We start from the raw sequence: 16,652 nt of genomic DNA, 5'->3' as shown, positions 1-16,652 counted from the left end.
GTATCTCTTCTTGTGGTTTGCTGTTAACCCTTTACCGACTCACCCTAGAGGCGTTTTTGTGTTTATTGTATTGATTTAAAGTGTTGGTTTGAGTTGCTGCTCTTTGGTAACAGATCTCTCATTTTGGTTCAGCGTCCAATCAGATTTTGAAAGTTAAGAGTGTTTAAGCAGATTAAGAGGGAAGTGGTGCAGTTAACGTTGCGGACAACAGGCACTACTTTTTGCCCGTCTCCTCTGTTTTTATTCCCAGTGGATTGGAGCTCAAATAGTTTGGTTAGTTTAGACTTTACCACCACCTGCTGGTAGGGAATGGTCACTACAGTTTATTGTGCTGGGTTATCTTGTTCCTCCCTCAACCTGTTAATTGTGACGCAGCTGAGGTTTAAACATGATCCCTGTTTCTAACAATAATGCTGACTCATCTCCTCCATGCTGCTATTGTTACAGCACACTCTTGTGTTACCTGTAATTTGTGCGTGTTTGTGTGCGTCACGATAGCCAACACGACAAAAACAAACATTTGGCTTGTTAGATATACAATATATGGCATTCTTCTCTCGGTTTCAGACGACCCAAAATAGTAGTGAACTGTTTTTAAGTCACTCACTAAAAACACACTCTTACTGTCACAATGTGGAGTCAAAATAAATTGTCAAACCCGTTTATCACAAAACTGAGTTGTGTTTGAACGGATTCACGTCCCGGGTGGGTTTCTGTCACATGCTGCATTCAGGGTTGAATTCCTTCAGACATTCAAGATGTAACTTCTTCCCTGTAAGAGTACCAGGGGGTGTCTTTGTGCTGTGGACGGGACTGGGAATCGAGATGCATCCCCCTGGGCAAAGGCGTGTGAGCAACCACCCCCCCCCCCCCCCCCCACCACCACCACCACCACCACCACACACCTTCCACCTATCTATTGTGTGACAAAGAATACATCCTATGATCTGATGTTTCTCCCAGTGTGTGCTAGCATTTGAATGTGGTTCCAGGGGTGTTGATGTGGGGACAGGAGGGTGGGGTTTTGTCTCATGCAGGTTCAGGTCAGTTGAGAAAACCTCAGACGTGTGGCGGAGCCAGAAACCGAAACATGGATGGGATCTGGACTCTAGCAGTGTGTTTGGGAGTTGTGTGTTCTTCAGCTCCTGGTTTGACTCAGAATTCACTCAAGTAAGTGTTGGGGATTTGAGCAAGCATTTTCTGACCCGCAAAAAATATATATAAATATTTTGATACAATAAAATAATGACCTGAATTTAATGCTTCCTTTTTCCTCCAGGATGTTGTATCTGATCACAGGTCCAGAGGTGTTGCATGCTGGGACACCCACTCCGCTGGTTGTCACTTTTTTTGCCGACTTCCCAGGCAGGGTGACCGCTGATGTAACACATGGAGACACCACAGTATCCCAAACGGAGGACTACCAAGGAGGTGACGATGACTTTAGATAGGAAACATCAGCAGTTCCTGAAAACTCTATCAATACAGAGACTTCAGTTTACTCAAAAATGCCTCAGAAAGAATTAAGAGATCTTAAGTCTCCCAGCCAGCATCTTAAGTTTGTGACTGATGTTGCTGAATTGTGCTACATGAGGCGATTCGGTCAGATTTATCAGACCTGTGGAAACACTGCGGTTGCTGAGATGCTGATGAACTTCTATAAACCTGTTATTATTTTAGATTTCTACAAATACAGACCAGTACAACTTATTTCAAACTCTTTTTTTTTCTTTTTATTTAGCTGTATGACCATGAAAAGGATGTGTAATTGCATTATATTTGGCTAAAAACCAATTTAAAAAAAAATAAAAACCTCAACTGTGAGCCCTGCAGAAACCATGTACATACAGACTGAAAGTTTATTTAGCGTTCAAAACAGTCATAAAAAATTTAAAAAAAAAATACTAAAATAGAAATTTCCAGGTCTGGAAAAGTTCTGTGAACAAAATAATCCACAAAATGTTCGGAACAGTCAAGGAACTTTTTTTCCACAATTACCTGAATTTTAGAGTATGTGGTTCGGTTAAGATGGGCAGAGGAAAATTGCATCATAGATGTACTTTTAATTCATGTTTATGTTGCATCAAATTAGGGTGTTGTTAATTTTTTTGGTGAAATTTATACTGGTAATTTTCTCATAAAGATTTCAAGATAGAAACAGTAAGCAAATGTATGGTCGTGGAAATTTCCCTCAAAGGCTTTGGAAAAGTCTTGGATACGGTTTGGAAATCTGTCGGTGGAAATGCATGTGAACCCTGTTATTTAGATAATGACTATTTGATGGTCATGGGAACTAAAAAAGCATGATTCTTGTTTTTAAGGTTTGACCAGGGTCCTCACACTCCCTCCAGTAAGTATACAGTAATTTCTGTTTAGAAAATCAAACCCAGATGAAAATGAGAACAATAGCTGGAAATGTCTCGCCACAAGCATGTCGCGTGTTTCTGACATTATGGTCCAAACTGCTACAGATCCCAGCCTTTAAAACCCAGCGTTCCCTCCTAAACCTGACGGTGAGGGGCTATAACGGGGAAAACCTCATTTTCTCCAACACCACCAACCTCAGCTTCGACCTCAGGAATGTCTCCAGCTTCATTCAAACTGACAGATCCCGCTACCATCCGGGCGAGACCGTCAAAGTCAGGGCTGTGTCTGTCCAGCTGGATAATCGTCCTTACAAAGGCAGAGTGGATGTCTCTCTGCAGGTAGGAGGTGAATAGATTTGAGCCAGGCTTTGTGTGCTGGTGGTGGGAGGTTTCATCGATGGTCTTTTGTCACACGCAGGATCCCGATGGGAATGTTGTCGACGGTTGGGAGTCCACAGGGAATCTTGGGATTGTACTGTGGGAATACACTTTATCCCAGATGCCTCCTTTTGGAGAGTGGACAGTCACAATCACAGTGAATGTAAGTTTTATTTACTTGTGTATTTATCATTAAAATAGTGCCATTTTTAACTGGAGAATATACATTTAAAAAATACTTTCTCTTGACTCCAGGGCATGACTGATGAGAAAACATTCCTTGTGGAGCATGATGGTAAAAGATCTTTCAGTCTTTTCTGTTAAAAATAAGCAAACGAACGACCCCGAAAGCCTGAGTTTAACAATGTTCCTCTGCCGGTAGAAACAGCAGTGAACCAAACTATCAGCATGCAGACCAAGACTCAAAGCCCGGCCCATGGAGACAATTAGATTATTGGGTAGGAAGAGCAGATTAGGTCAAGATAAGGACTTCCCCTTTGCCCGTAATAACCCACAAAAAAATTATCTGCCATACAATCTTTCGTAGACTTTATGTAAATGTGTAGAACAGACCGCTCTGAAATGTTTTGAGCCCTGATATGGAATTTCTAATTGTATTACAGTGGTAGAAGATTGGATTTGTTCATTAAAAAAAACAGCACAGGACCCAGAGCGAAACCTTGGGGAACTCCATGAGCCATTATCATGAACAGTAATGAGGAGGTCCTGCCCAGCAGATATGAGAACCACTCCAGCACTGCTCTCAACCTGCCTGAGCCTCTAAACCATTTTTGCAGTGATCCACAGTATCGCTCGCAGCTCTGAGATCTAATAGGACACAAAATTGCAGTGGAAAATGTTAAAGTATCCTGCCAATACTTCATCATTACTGCCTGCCATTACAGAGCATCCTGACTTTGATTTACTGGCCAAGACACCGTCACACGTCCTAGTGGGAGATGACGTCTCTGGATCAGTGAGGGCCATGTACGCTCACTGAGCTCCTGCAAATCAGTAATATTACATTTGCACTTGCGCCGTGTTAATTTTGTGTTTCCTTCTAGTTATCCCAGTGGACAACCTGTGCAGGGAACACTGACTGTCTCACTCACTCTGCCAGCTGCCATGAATCACGTGACCCAATCCAAAGAGGTGAGAGTCTGAAACTTTAACCCAACACCCAGTGCTTGTAGTCTCCATTTAAACGTACCCGCATTCTTAATGACATCGGCTCTTGTTTAACCCTGCGTAGATCTATGGGTCGGCACAGTTCTTCTTCAGCAATGCTCAGCTTCAGAGCCTACACGCTGGATCAGGGATGGATGTTCATGGCCATGCTGTACATGTTAATGCTTGTGTTACAGACAACTCCACCGGTAAGATGTACTTTTGAAGGAGCGCGCCGACTTTCTGGACACCTTCCCCCATAACCAGACAAGACGATAGAAACCCTCTTCTCCTCTTACGTGTGCATTCGGGAGCTCAGACCCACAGAGGTAGCTAACTGGTAGTTAGCGTAGCACCATGAATGGTAGTGGATGGGCAAGTTAGCATACCTCTGTTCAGGATCTTTCTGTGTCATCTTATATCTGCCGTGATTAGCACTGGCAACTGTTTAAGCTGTCAACAAACATTTTGTTTTGTTGTGTTTTTGAGTAGGATTGTGAAGTCAGTGGTTCCAGCTATGCATCGGGTACTAAATTAAAATAAATTGTTATTAAGCACAGTACTAGGTATGTAGTACTTGCCAACCTTCCCATTCACCAGCATTCATTGTGCTATGCTAGCTGGTGGTTAGCCTGTTGTCTAGCTCCCTCATGTACGGGAGAGAAGAGTGCACCTATTTTCTTGTCTGGCTCTTAGGAGTACGGGAAGTAAACATTTTTCCCAAAAAGGTGGCATGTGCCTTTACCAAAACTAAATACAGACGTAGGATTGTTTCAGCTGCATCCTTACATCGTCTTTTATGTTTCATCACCCAAGGATTCAAAGTCAACAGAATCGTTGAAGTTCACCTGATGAAAAACAAATTCCAGCTTGAATTCTATGATTTTCCACCTTCACTCAAGCCATCCTTAAACTTCTTTACAAAAGTGAGACTCTAGATTTCTTATTTTGAATCTGGTGGTTCTTAAATTTGTTTTTCCCCGTACGCTGACTTGAAACCTTGGTCTTCTGCTTGCATTCCACAGTTTAGCATCTCTAGATATGACAAAAATCCATTGAGCTCAGCGGATCGAATGAACTCTGCTGTGTTCGAGGTGTCTCAGCATACGACTGTGATGGATTCTGAACCTAAGACTCTGACGTTTCCAGTGCCCGAGGACGGGAACATCCACATTACCTTTAAGTTAAAGGATCAAGTAGAAACCCTTTTTATTCGAGTGAGTAATTCATTTGCACAGTTTCAGAGCAGTGATACTCCCAGCAGTAAGAGCCCACACGTACCAGCGAGAAAAAATACTTCTGACATTTTAATAACAAGATAAAGAGAGAACACAAGATCAGGTTTTGTAATCTAATCTTTTTGATATTTTATTTTATTTTATTTTATTTTTCAGGCCAGATTTCAATCCATTGAGAAGACTCTTAAGATCTACAACAATTACTCCTCTCCCAGCAGTTCATATATTCAGATCTCCCCAAGCCTACCTGCACAGGTAAGCGTGTATTTTGTAGCGCTGTGTTTTGGTATTTTAAATATGAATTATATAGTTAATGTGAAAAAAACCTTGTATTGTTGTGAAACCATGGTGTATTTGATATCTTCCAGATTGGAATACCTCTTCAAATCGTGGTGGAAAGCACCTTTAAACCAACTCAGCTTCATTTTGTGGTATGTTTGATCATCCGTCCATCCATCCATCCACTTTCTACTGCCTATCTTGTTAAGGGTCGCGGGGGGGTGGAGCCTATCCCAGCAGCCGTCTTCACCCTAGACAGGTCACCAGTCCATCCCAGGGCCAACACATAGAGACAGACAACCATTGGCTCTCACAGCCACGCCTACGGTCAATTTAGAGTCTGGATTAACCTGGTCCCTCTTGATGTCTTTGGACTGTGGAGGAAGCTGGAGTACCAGAGAGAACCCACGCAGGAACAGGGAGAACATGCAGACTCACACAGAGAGACCCCGTGCTCCAGCCGGGGCTCGAACCCGGAACCTCCTTGCTGGGAGGCGACAGCGCTGACCACTGCAGCGCCGTGCTGCTTCTGTTTGATCAAACATATAAAAAGATATTTCCAACTTTCAATGATGCATTTTATCTGTAAGAAACTGCAGTTGTCTTATGGCCCACATTTTCCTCTCAGTGACAGCATCGACTCGGAGTGAGAAACCTAGCGGCAGGTCCTCCTCATACGGCCCACATCAGACCCAGAACTCAGGCCCGTTTTGTTTGCGTTGATTTACATTTATGCTCACGTGGCAGTGACGTATCTAAGCTGTAAGCGCCAAAAGTGGCCCAGATTAGGACCAGATGTGCTGTCTGTCGAGGAACTCGCTTCAGCTGCAGCAGCTACAATAGCAACATGCTACTGCTGCTGAAGCAGATATGCTGCAGCATTAATAACACAGTGATTAAAGAGTAAATTAGTCAGTTAGCAAAGCAGCATTTGGCAACATTTCATCATCATCATGTGGTGGGTTCATAGTTTCAGTTGCCAGGAAACATAAGCAGACACATTTTTGCACAAGATAATGTGTAAGGATGGTCGTGTCTCTGGTGCAAAAGTCACATGTTTTGGTTTTTCACGCTTCTTCTTGTACTTTCAGGTGAGCTCTAGAGGTACAGTGGTGGCTGCTGGAACACAGAACTCTTCCTCCTTCGCTCTGATCCCAACATTGTCCTGGTCCCCTGAGGCCTGTATCACCATCTACTGTATCCTGTCTGAAGGAGAGCTCATCAGTGACAAAGCACACATCACCATCAACCAACACAACTACGTACTGTGCTTCCACTGTCCCTCATCCTGTTTCAGTATCATGTTCTAGGATATGCCTGTGAGATTTTCTGTGGTTTTGCTTTTCCAGGTATCTCTAAACTGGAGCAGAGACAAAGCCCAGCCGGGTGAGCAGGTATCGCTCACTGTGACTGTCCTAGAACCCCAATCCCAAGTTGGAGTCATGATCATGGGGATGCGTGACGATGCTCCACAGGCTGATCTGGATTTAAAAGTGGAACGGGTATGACAATCCCGTTATGAGGTTCCTGTGATTGAGATTTAAGTCACATGGCAGGACCTCTGCTTGGATGAAAAGCCTCGGTTACAATTCTACAATATCTACAAATTCATTTAGCAGACGCTTTTATCCAAAGCGACGTACAACACAAGCAAGAATTCAAGGTTAAGTGATGTTTGTATTTTTAGACAAAGGCCCAGAGTATAATCTCTGAAACTTTACCTTCCGTGAGCCTCTTTTGGAAAAGTCAAAAGATCATGACCTATCAGGAGGCTGTTAACTTGCTTGGTTTCACCTCACGCCTTAGTAACAAAGCTCAGCTCTTCCTCCTACCGTACCAGTGTGTGACCACTAAACCAGTCAGTCTGGATGTAACCTATCCGTCTGCTTTGTTCGAGGGTGACGCTGTCTTATCAAAGGACGGGTAACTCTAGTACTCTGGGCGCAGCAGTCATACTGGACCTGAGGGTTATTGATGGATGCATGACAGAGGAAACAAAGCTACGCCAGCGTTGGCTGAATTAAGATGACATTTTTCTCTTCTCTAAACCACTGGCGACTTGTATTGTGTCTTCTCGACTTGACCTTTTGGAGATGTCCTCAGGCGTCCGCAGACACCTTACATCACTTGTCAGGGCCTGACCTATATTTCTTGTGCTGTCACAACAATAAGGCATCATTTTTGGACCTGTTCGTACAGCCCTGTGTTCGGCCCCAGTAGTAATCTGTAGCTGTGTTCTCAGAGGCTACGGTGACAGATATTTATGTCTTTTTGTCTCCCGTGTGACTCCACAGGAATGTAATTTTAGAATGATGAGCAATGCCAGACTGCAGGAGGAAAAGAACCTGGACAGATCTAAAACAGGTGTGAGGACGGCAGCAGATGAACGTTGTTGAGAGCCCCCCCTTGTGGTAGTGTTGGATAACAGTCTCCCTCTGTGTTGCAGAGGAAGACGCCCTCACGTTAGAGAAGTACTGGGTGCTCTGGGGTGACGGAAGCGAGCCCGTGCTGTGGTTGGATGCTAATGTCAGGTGAATATGGTCCAAGATTCAAATACGGAAGCCCATTTCTGCAAAAAAAAACAACAGAAAACTTCAGGTAACAATGTAGCAGTGATGATAAAAATCTTCCCATGGTAGGTTATAATCGTGACATAGAAAGTGGTGGGATATTTATTTTTGATGTAATGATTATTCCTTTTTTTAAATTTTGCCTTTTTAAAAAAAATCTCATGTCTTATTTGCCTCAATGTCAGTTCTTCTGTTAATGATCACTTATTTACCTCGTACCTTTGCGCTTTTATCTCATAATTCTTTGTCAGAATTTTTACTTTTTATCTCAAAATTATGCTTTACCTTTGCATTTTCTTTCAAGGCGAGAGTTTTTGTCTTATTTTTTCTTTCAGTGGCAGAAACAACATCACGGTCACCAGCTGCCACATAGATACTGCGTGATGTCCTTCTCTTTGTCCTCTGTCAGTGATAAAACCTGGACCAGTGGAGCAATAACAGTACCGGATGGCGTCACGTCTTTGAGAGCCGTCGCACTGATGATGTCAGACAACCTTGGTTTGGGCTTCACTCCTGAACCACAGCAGGTAAATCTGGAGGATGTTCCTTCTTTGACTGTGTCCAGGAGAATAGGAGGTGAAAATGACATCCGATTTTCAGCTTCTCTCTTTTTGCCTCTGAAGTGCGTCACACTTTTTTCCGATAAACCTTCAAGACTGAAGGAAAAGAGCAGGAGATAGAAACGCCGTCTTCTATCCTCCGAGGCGGCTCCAGTGTGCTGACATCATCACTGTATTTCCTGCTGTCACCTGCAAAGTTTTGTGCCGAGCTTTGTAGAAGAATCGAGCCACGTGTCTCAAGCGTGTCGGGGAAACAAAGTTGCTTCATGAATGGGACTTGACCCCCCCCCACCCCCCCAATGATGCCGTAGTCCAGGAGCTCTCTGACTCTGATCGTTTTAAGCAGTTGTATAACAAATTGTCAGTCTATATTTAAGTCTTGTAATTGTACTTCTTGCAGCTTATATTTTATTCAAGTTTTTATTGTTCTGCGTCTTTGGATTTTATGTTTTTCTTCTCCTTGATCGTTCAGTGTGAATTCATCTCCGAATCTATAACATCCCACTTATTTCAATCTCTTCTTTTTATGCCGTCACTTGTAAAGCACTTGGAATTTCAGTTTGTTCCGTTTTCTCTAGAGTGAGAGAGTGAGTGATTGACAACCCAAACTCTTCCTCACAGATGACGGTGTCCAAAGATTTCTCCTTGTCTCTCGATGTCCCGTCATACCTCATCAGAGGAGAAGAACTTGTGCTGGAGGTGAAAATCATCAACCATTTAGAACGAGACATCGAGGTACGGACGACAACAGAGGGGGAAGATTTATGTTGCGTTCTTGGTTGATTGCGGTCAAACTCTCCTCTCCACAGGTGATCCTGCTTCTCTCACAAAACGAGGCCTTTCAGTTTGTTTTGGCAGACCGAGGCGACGTTTCTGTGGTGAACGCCCAGAAACTCACCTTAGGGAGCCACGTCTCTGCCTCAGCCCTCTTCCCCATCCGACCGGTGGCTCTGGGCGAGATGGAAATATCAGTGGACGCCGTATCTGCCGAAGCCACAGACAGTCTCGTCTGGAGGGTTCTTGTGAAGGTGTGGCATAATGGAAACGTGTACCTATGTGAGATATTGGCAGGACTTGCCGGTTCAAATCCTCTCCCCTGTGCCCATAGCGAGGTTAAATAAATCGGAGCCTTGATTGGGGAATAACACGCTGATTTCTAATACCTCCGTTGTAGAGTTAATCCTTTGATAGCCGAGAATTACTTCCATGTTCCTGCAGCCTGAAGGAGTTGAACAGACCTTCTCAGAGACGCTGTTCCTGGAGCTGGCACCCCTGATGAACAACAATTCCAAGTCCATCTCCTTTTCCTTTCCACCAGATGTAGTTCCGGGCAGCCGGAGGGCCCACGTGGCCTTGGTTGGTACGTTTGTCCCCCTCCATTTGCCAGGTGGCATTTCCATCTGAGTGCTGTGTGTGTTTACAGTATTTCTCTCTAATAAATTTTCCTTTGTTTTTAAATGATGAGATTAAGTGTGTGGGTATTTAGGGAGGCAATGTTGAGAGAGGAAACAATGGACACCTACAAGGAATATTTATGGCCGGAAGATTCGGAGCAGCTGTCGAGCTGTTTGGCTTGGCTCCACTCAGGTTTGAGGATGTTGGGCATTTGTCATGGTAGGAAGGCCGGAATTTTTCCCCAGTTGGAGCCAAATTGGTGGTTTTAGTGCTTGTTGTGCCAGTCAGCTTTATTAATCATCAAGTAAATGTGCAGACTGAGGGTTTCTCTCCCCTCCAGCTCGCTGCTTGTGGAGGTTTTTACGGTTTATTTTCCATGTTATATAACCAAAACACTGTAACGACTTCTCAAAAGGTCCCTTCAAATATATCATTATCCACCACGTGAAAGGAAGTTACATATTTGAACAGTTATTTCATATCAAAAAGTATAAAATGTAGTCCAATATTTGACTCTAATCTCCAAAAAAAAAAAACCACACCTTTTCCAGATTCTTGAACAGAACTGATCATGTTTATTAACTTTTGAACCAATGATCCTTTTCATTTACTTTGAAAAGTTAAACACAGCAGGTTTTCTTCAGCTTTTCCGCGGTATCCCGTCCGTGACCATCAAACAGGAACAGATGCAACCGTTATTCATGTGCGTGTGATCATATTTTTGATTAAGAATCAGTTCTACATCAGTGTCTGTTATTGGCTCTGATCCTTTTGGGCCCATGCGCACGGTCAGTTTATGAACTGTAAGGGCACGGCTGGTTTTTACTGAAGAACGCCTGAATGTCTCTAACTAGCCTGTGACACACAAGAAGTTTTTTGGGGGGAGTGTAAACCCTCTAATTATAATAAATAAATCATCCATTCTTGGACAAATGTGATACTGTCTCGCCTTTCACAGGCGATGTCTTGGCCTTGTCCATCAGAAGCTTGGATGAGCTGGTTCAGATGCCTCTGGGATGCGGGGAGCAGAACATTATCCACTTTGCCCCGAGTATTTACGTTCTTCAGTACCTGGATAAGTCAAGCCAGGACCATCGGGAGCTCAGGAGCAGGGCTCTGGGCTACATGGTGGAAGGTAACTCGCTGGTCTCACGTCCTGTTTGGATGGAGAATCTTCTCAGAGATGAAGCCTGGATTAGATTGATTGAGGGGATTTGTTTTGGACTTGTTCATTGCACGAGATTGATCGGGTGTGTATTTCCTCCTGCAAGGATACCAGAGGCAGCTGTCCTTTCAACATGATGATGGCTCCTTCAGTGCTTTCGGCTCCAGTGATGCCTCTGGTAGCACTTGGTAAGTCATCAGTTTACGGTAAATAGTTGTGTTGAATTAGGTTTGATTTGAGGAACTCCATTGCGATCCATTTGTTTTTAGTACTCATGGTTGGACAATGGCGGGATGTGACTCTTTCCATCTTCTGTGCATTCATTTAAATCTTCATAAATGGAACGTCTCTGGCGTTGACATCGCGTCTCCTGTTCCAGGCTGACAGCCTTCGTGCTGAGGTGCCTCCTGCAGGCTCAACCCTTTATGCAGATAGACCAGAGCGTCCTGGCCCGGGCTGTGAACTGGCTCATTGGCCGTCAGGGGCCACAGGGGGAGTTCATTGAGGTGGGGAGGTTGATCCACACAGAGATGCAGGGAGGCCTGGATAACGGTCCTGTGGCCCTCACTGCTTATGTGCTGACGGCTCTGCTGGAGGACAAGACGTACGCCGTGAGTCTCACCGAAGATTTATGCTGATAGTACGTCAAGTGTTGTCATACAGGATTGGAAGTAACTTAACATGTTTTTGTCTTTCGTGTGAAGGAAATGTTCCCAGGAAACGTGTCCAGGGCCCAGAAGTTCCTGGAGGCCAGATTGAGCAGTGGAGGCGTCAGCAACTACAGCCTGAGTCTGGCGGCCTATGCGCTGGCTCTGGCTGGCAGTCCCGTTGCTGCTGCGGCCCTGGATGAGCTGAGCAGGAGGGCCGACTACAGAGGTGAGTCAGGAGATACTGTAGGCCCCACAGCTTTGGCTTCAGGGCTGCTCACTCTCAACTGGACACTCAAATAAATGTCAAATAAACCTCTGTTTTTAGTCTCGGGTTTTACCTCAATATCTCTTACTCGACCTGACAAGTAAGACACCTGTTCTTTTTGACATTTACTAAAATTTCCTATTTTTTAATGGTTATTTTCATTGAAAATCTGCGCTTTCTGATGTCAAACGTGCGTAAGATTATATGGATCTTCAACTGCAGTTGCAACATTCGATCCAGGTTTAGTAAGAATTTGACGATGGTTGTTAAAGTACCATCTATTTTCAATATTCACCCTGAAATATGACACTCACTATAGCGAAATATCAAATAAATAATACGTCAGCTTATTGCTGCCGGAGAACCGCAGTGAGAATCTCCTCCCCGGGGTTGAATCCCTCCACTGACAAGTGCAGCTACACGTTTGTCCAGATGTTTAATATTCTTTATCTGATGCAGACTTAAAAGAAATTGAATTTAAAAAAAACAAGGTGTTCCTTAGATGACAACTGATAACAGTATTTCTGTGGAACATCATTACGGCACGTGGAAGTTGACCTCTGACCTTTTGCATATGAAATGTTCACCACATCATCAGTTTCACACTGTGAGCAATTTGTGTGAGATGTTTCCAAATTCCAAAGTTGTGGCGTGAAATCTCGTGGAGATTTTGCGCAGTACTGTCAACAACAAGTGGAGGAACCTCTAACGTGTCTCGGATTCTAGACGGAATCATGCTGTGGGGGTCGTCCGCCGGCCTGGACTCAGGGGGCTGGCAGCCGCGCTCGGTTCAGATCGAGATGGCCTCCTACGTGATGCTGACCCATATTCAACGGGGAAACTTTGTGGAGGGAATTCCGCTCATGAAATGGCTGAGCAGGCAGAGGAACCATCTTGGAGGATACGGGACCACTCAGGTAAACCTCAGCTTGATTACACCGTGACTCTTCAGAGGGCCGAGCAGTTTGTGAGCCTTTGGTTTAACGGGGTTTGAGTTGTTTTGTGAGCCTCGGTTTAAAGCGTGCAGTTGACAAATGTATACTCACGTGGCAAAAGAACTTCAAGTAGAGCTTTTGAGAAGCAGTAGTAGTTTTTACACAGGCTGAGGAGAATCCGATTTGTTATTTTGCTGTGAAAATACCCGCAAATTACAGCCAGCGAACTGTTAACACGTCAAATTATATTTTGATCTTTTTACCATCTCAGGACACGGTTGTTGCCCTCCAGGCTTTGGCCTACTACGCTGCGTTTAGCGGTGCCAACGCCATCGACCTCCGGCTCCAACTGTCTGACCCGGCGTCTTCGTTTGTGTCCCTCTTTCCCATCAACTCCTCCACCTATTTAACGTATCAGACGCAAGAGGTAATAGAGGTCTAAATATAAAGATTTCTGTATTGCGTTATCATCCTTTAATCTCTTTCATCTCTTAGATCAACGCTGACCAGGATATACACCTGAATATATACACGGAAGGACGAGGATTCGCCTTATTTCAGGTACAGGTGGTGTTTGATCCCACAGACTTTGCAGCTTTAATTCTGGCTGAGGGAAAAGTGATGCCACAACTCCAGAATACGAGATACACAGCAAGAATATTTCCATAAACCCGACATATTTGACTGAACATAAAGTGCAGTTTTATTCGGAGCCTGACCAGAATAAATAGAAACCAGCAGCTGTGTGTGATGGCTTCAGGCAGCACAATGTGCTAAACCAGAGCAGCTAAATGTAAATGTAGCATGATATTGAAGACGACGGCGCAATGAAGAAACCAAACCAATCCGTCTCTTTTTCCGTCTGTATTGATACTTTTAATATGAATCAAGTGGACAAATGCACCAGTTCAGTTTTAATTTGGCTCTTTTCTAAAATAGATTCCACTTCTGTGGCGTTGGTACATTTACACGTCATCACCCACAGGCTCATATAATCTCTGGCTGCGCTATCAGGCAGTACAGTAAATTTAAAGGTTTCATCGTAAAAATCAAACAGTTTTACATCTTCAAACGTTCCTGTGAATCCTTCCAGATGAATATCTTTTACAACCTGGAGAGCAAAGCCTTACAGAATCATCTCCAGGCCACGGACGAGGAGGTTTTTGCATTAGACGTTGGTGTTATTGACGAGAGGGACAGAAACCACATGTTGTTATCGGTGTGCATGAGGTAAGAGAGGCACATTCCACTCTTTATGATCTCTTCTTCTCTCATCGCTCCCTGAGATTCTCACTGACAAACACGTTTCCTCTCTAGCTTAAAGGACAACCAGCTGATATCCCGTACTGGTATGGTTATATTGGATGTGGGCATGCTCAGTGGGCTCAGTCTATCTCCTGGAGCTGCCGCACCCGCAGAGCTTATCAGAAAGATGGAGATTGAGCCTGAGAAAGTCAGCCTGTACCTGGACTCAGTGAGTAGCTCATATTCATACCAAGGACAGGGGCTGGGTTGTGGTCGTGCAAATGTTCCAAGATAAATCTTCACGAGATGAGACATAAATGCCAGTAGTAATGTTTATAGTCAAAACTACATGTCTGCCAGGGTGAGCTCAGCCAGAACCCAGGGTAAGAAAAAAGCCGTTTATTGCCATGTAAATGCATGCACGCCTCCTCCATGTTTGCTGAAATGGGCCTCACAATTTTTTTGCATCATTTAGCCGACAGAAAGACTTTTTCAAAAAAAGACAGTGAATCCTGATACTAATTGGATTTTGCTTCAAGACGAATGTGTCCAGGAGGTGGTAAAATGAAGTATTGTCAGCTAAACTCCATCAGGTCCTTCCAGTCACAGTGTTCCTCTCCTGGCTGTGTGCGCCTGTTCACGGGGGATTAAGATTAAACTGTGACGTGATCTTCGGTGTTTCGTGTGTCTGGAACCATCTGCAGCTCAACAAGTCACAGGTCTGCATCAGTCTTCCCATCAGCAGAGTTTACAAGATGGCCCGCGTACAGGACGCCGTGGTGGAGCTTTACGACTACTATGAACCCAGTAAGTACAATAGTACAATTGTCATTACCGCTGAGCTGACGATGAACAATAACTGGACCCTTTCTCACAGCCAGGAGATCAACAACAACATACAACTCTGACGTTCTGCACAACATGGACTCCTGTTTCTTCTGCGGGGAGGATTGTGACCGCTGTCGCCCAGGGATCACCGTCGTAGTCTCCCCGTCGCTGCCGTCTCTCTCTGTCAGCAGCGCCGCCTACAGTTTCAGCTGCCTTTTACTCGGAGCGGCTGCTTGTTTTACTATCTGACTTCACACTGACCGACAGACCGTATGTTTTGTAAGTACAAACTACGTACTACTGGAGGGAGTTTTAAAGGCCTATTCCTTTATTGACAAAAAGTAGTTGTACTTATTTGGATGATTCGTGAAACACTGGTTTGTATCGTGCCATGATTCCCGGAGCTGTGCACCTTTGTGGTTTGAGAAAAAGAAGTGCTGAACTTGCAGAGTTATGGATAAATAGTTGTATTTTACCCTTTACGTTGCTGCACATAAGCTAGAACTGCCATGTTTTGAATTACTCTTTACAGAAAGGTCCTGATTCACCCCCCCCCCCCCCAAAGACAACACGATCAATGAAGTCGTTATCTTTAAACGGATAATGAGCTGGCAGCTGTTCTCAGCTTTCGTACCTCTCCTCATGCGCGCAGTGTGTTTTCTGATTTGATAACTTGGAGAAGAAGTTTCTGATCACTCTTTACATAACTTGATGTTTCAGAGGATTCAGTTCTCAGTTCCGTTTGCCCTCACGTCTCAAGCTGCCCGCAGCAGTACAAAGCCTGAAATGACATGAGCTCGCAGCTGAAAGACTTCGGGATTTCATTGGTTTGTGCTGTCGGCCACGTCAGGAATGCAGGCTGACCTTGAGAGGCAGGCAGAGAACCCACGTGTAGAACATCATCATCGTGAAATATGAATGTGATTGAATGAGATTTCAGCTGAGTCTGCTGTTTTGTCTTGCACAGCGTTCACATTTCACGGGGTTTATTTTGAAGCTGACACCATGAAGCATCTCTGTCCTTCTGCCTGCTGTAGCACATTTAATACACGTCTCTGCATCATAAATGAAACATACTGGGCCAAAGAATAGTAGTTGATTTTTTTTAATAATTCACCCTAATTCCCAGAAATATGAACATCTGTATTTTGAAATTGATATTTCAGAACAAAGTTGAATGTAAATCATATCTGCGGCAATGAAAACCTTCCCGATTGAACTTTCCCTGACCTTTGACCGCCCGCCTTTTACCCTGATGCCCGTTTCACTTGAGTTTTAAAGATGTTTAGTGTTTTACTGGAAATGCAGGTCTGATTTATGCGCCTCATGTTTTATAAGCTTCACGGGGCAAAGCTGTTTCCCTCCAGAGCAATAAAGCAGAAGCTGACATGAAAGCTACAGCGTTACCTTTGTTACTTTACTGTGCAATCAGGCAGATTTGTAGATGAGGAAATTGACTCCTGAGCAAAACTGTTTGACACTGCAATCAAAGAGCTGTTTTACTGCGAGTCAAGTAAAAGTGGGATTTAGGGAGTGCTTTTTCATGCGGCTCAAAAAGCGAGGAGCAGAGCTGTCACGCCGGTGGAGGGACGGGTCTTACATCATTCACAA

At 44.2% G+C, this 16,652-nt stretch overlaps 1 protein-coding gene across 1 annotated transcript; it reads left to right on the top strand.

Moving 5' to 3' along the window:
* The first annotated feature begins 1,090 nt into the window (after positions 1-1,090).
* Positions 1,091-16,439, top strand: LOC147246801 (CD109 antigen-like). The gene is made up of 32 exons (XM_086181963.1): positions 1,091-1,170; positions 1,280-1,431; positions 2,322-2,350; positions 2,472-2,705; positions 2,785-2,907; positions 3,000-3,039; positions 3,650-3,731; positions 3,809-3,896; positions 3,997-4,120; positions 4,728-4,837; positions 4,937-5,128; positions 5,306-5,404; positions 5,518-5,580; positions 6,520-6,690; positions 6,778-6,930; positions 7,723-7,792; positions 7,875-7,959; positions 8,408-8,525; positions 9,180-9,293; positions 9,368-9,586; positions 9,777-9,918; positions 10,912-11,088; positions 11,225-11,306; positions 11,498-11,729; positions 11,823-11,994; positions 12,760-12,950; positions 13,240-13,395; positions 13,464-13,529; positions 14,062-14,198; positions 14,286-14,442; positions 14,918-15,020; positions 15,091-16,439. Exons 1-32 carry the CDS (start codon positions 1,091-1,093, stop codon positions 15,288-15,290), a joined length of 4,161 nt encoding a protein of 1,386 aa, XP_086038089.1. The 3' UTR covers positions 15,291-16,439.
* Positions 16,440-16,652: the final 213 nt, after the last annotated feature.

Source organism: Aulostomus chinensis, chromosome 17, assembly GCF_037954235.1.
Source record: "Aulostomus chinensis isolate RoL2024-O1b breed Wild chromosome 17, RoL_Achi_v1.0, whole genome shotgun sequence".
Lineage (NCBI taxonomy): Eukaryota > Metazoa > Chordata > Actinopteri > Syngnathiformes > Aulostomidae > Aulostomus > Aulostomus chinensis.
The sequence above is the reverse complement of the archived record's forward strand: the minus strand, read 5'-3'. Positions and strand labels throughout refer to the sequence as shown.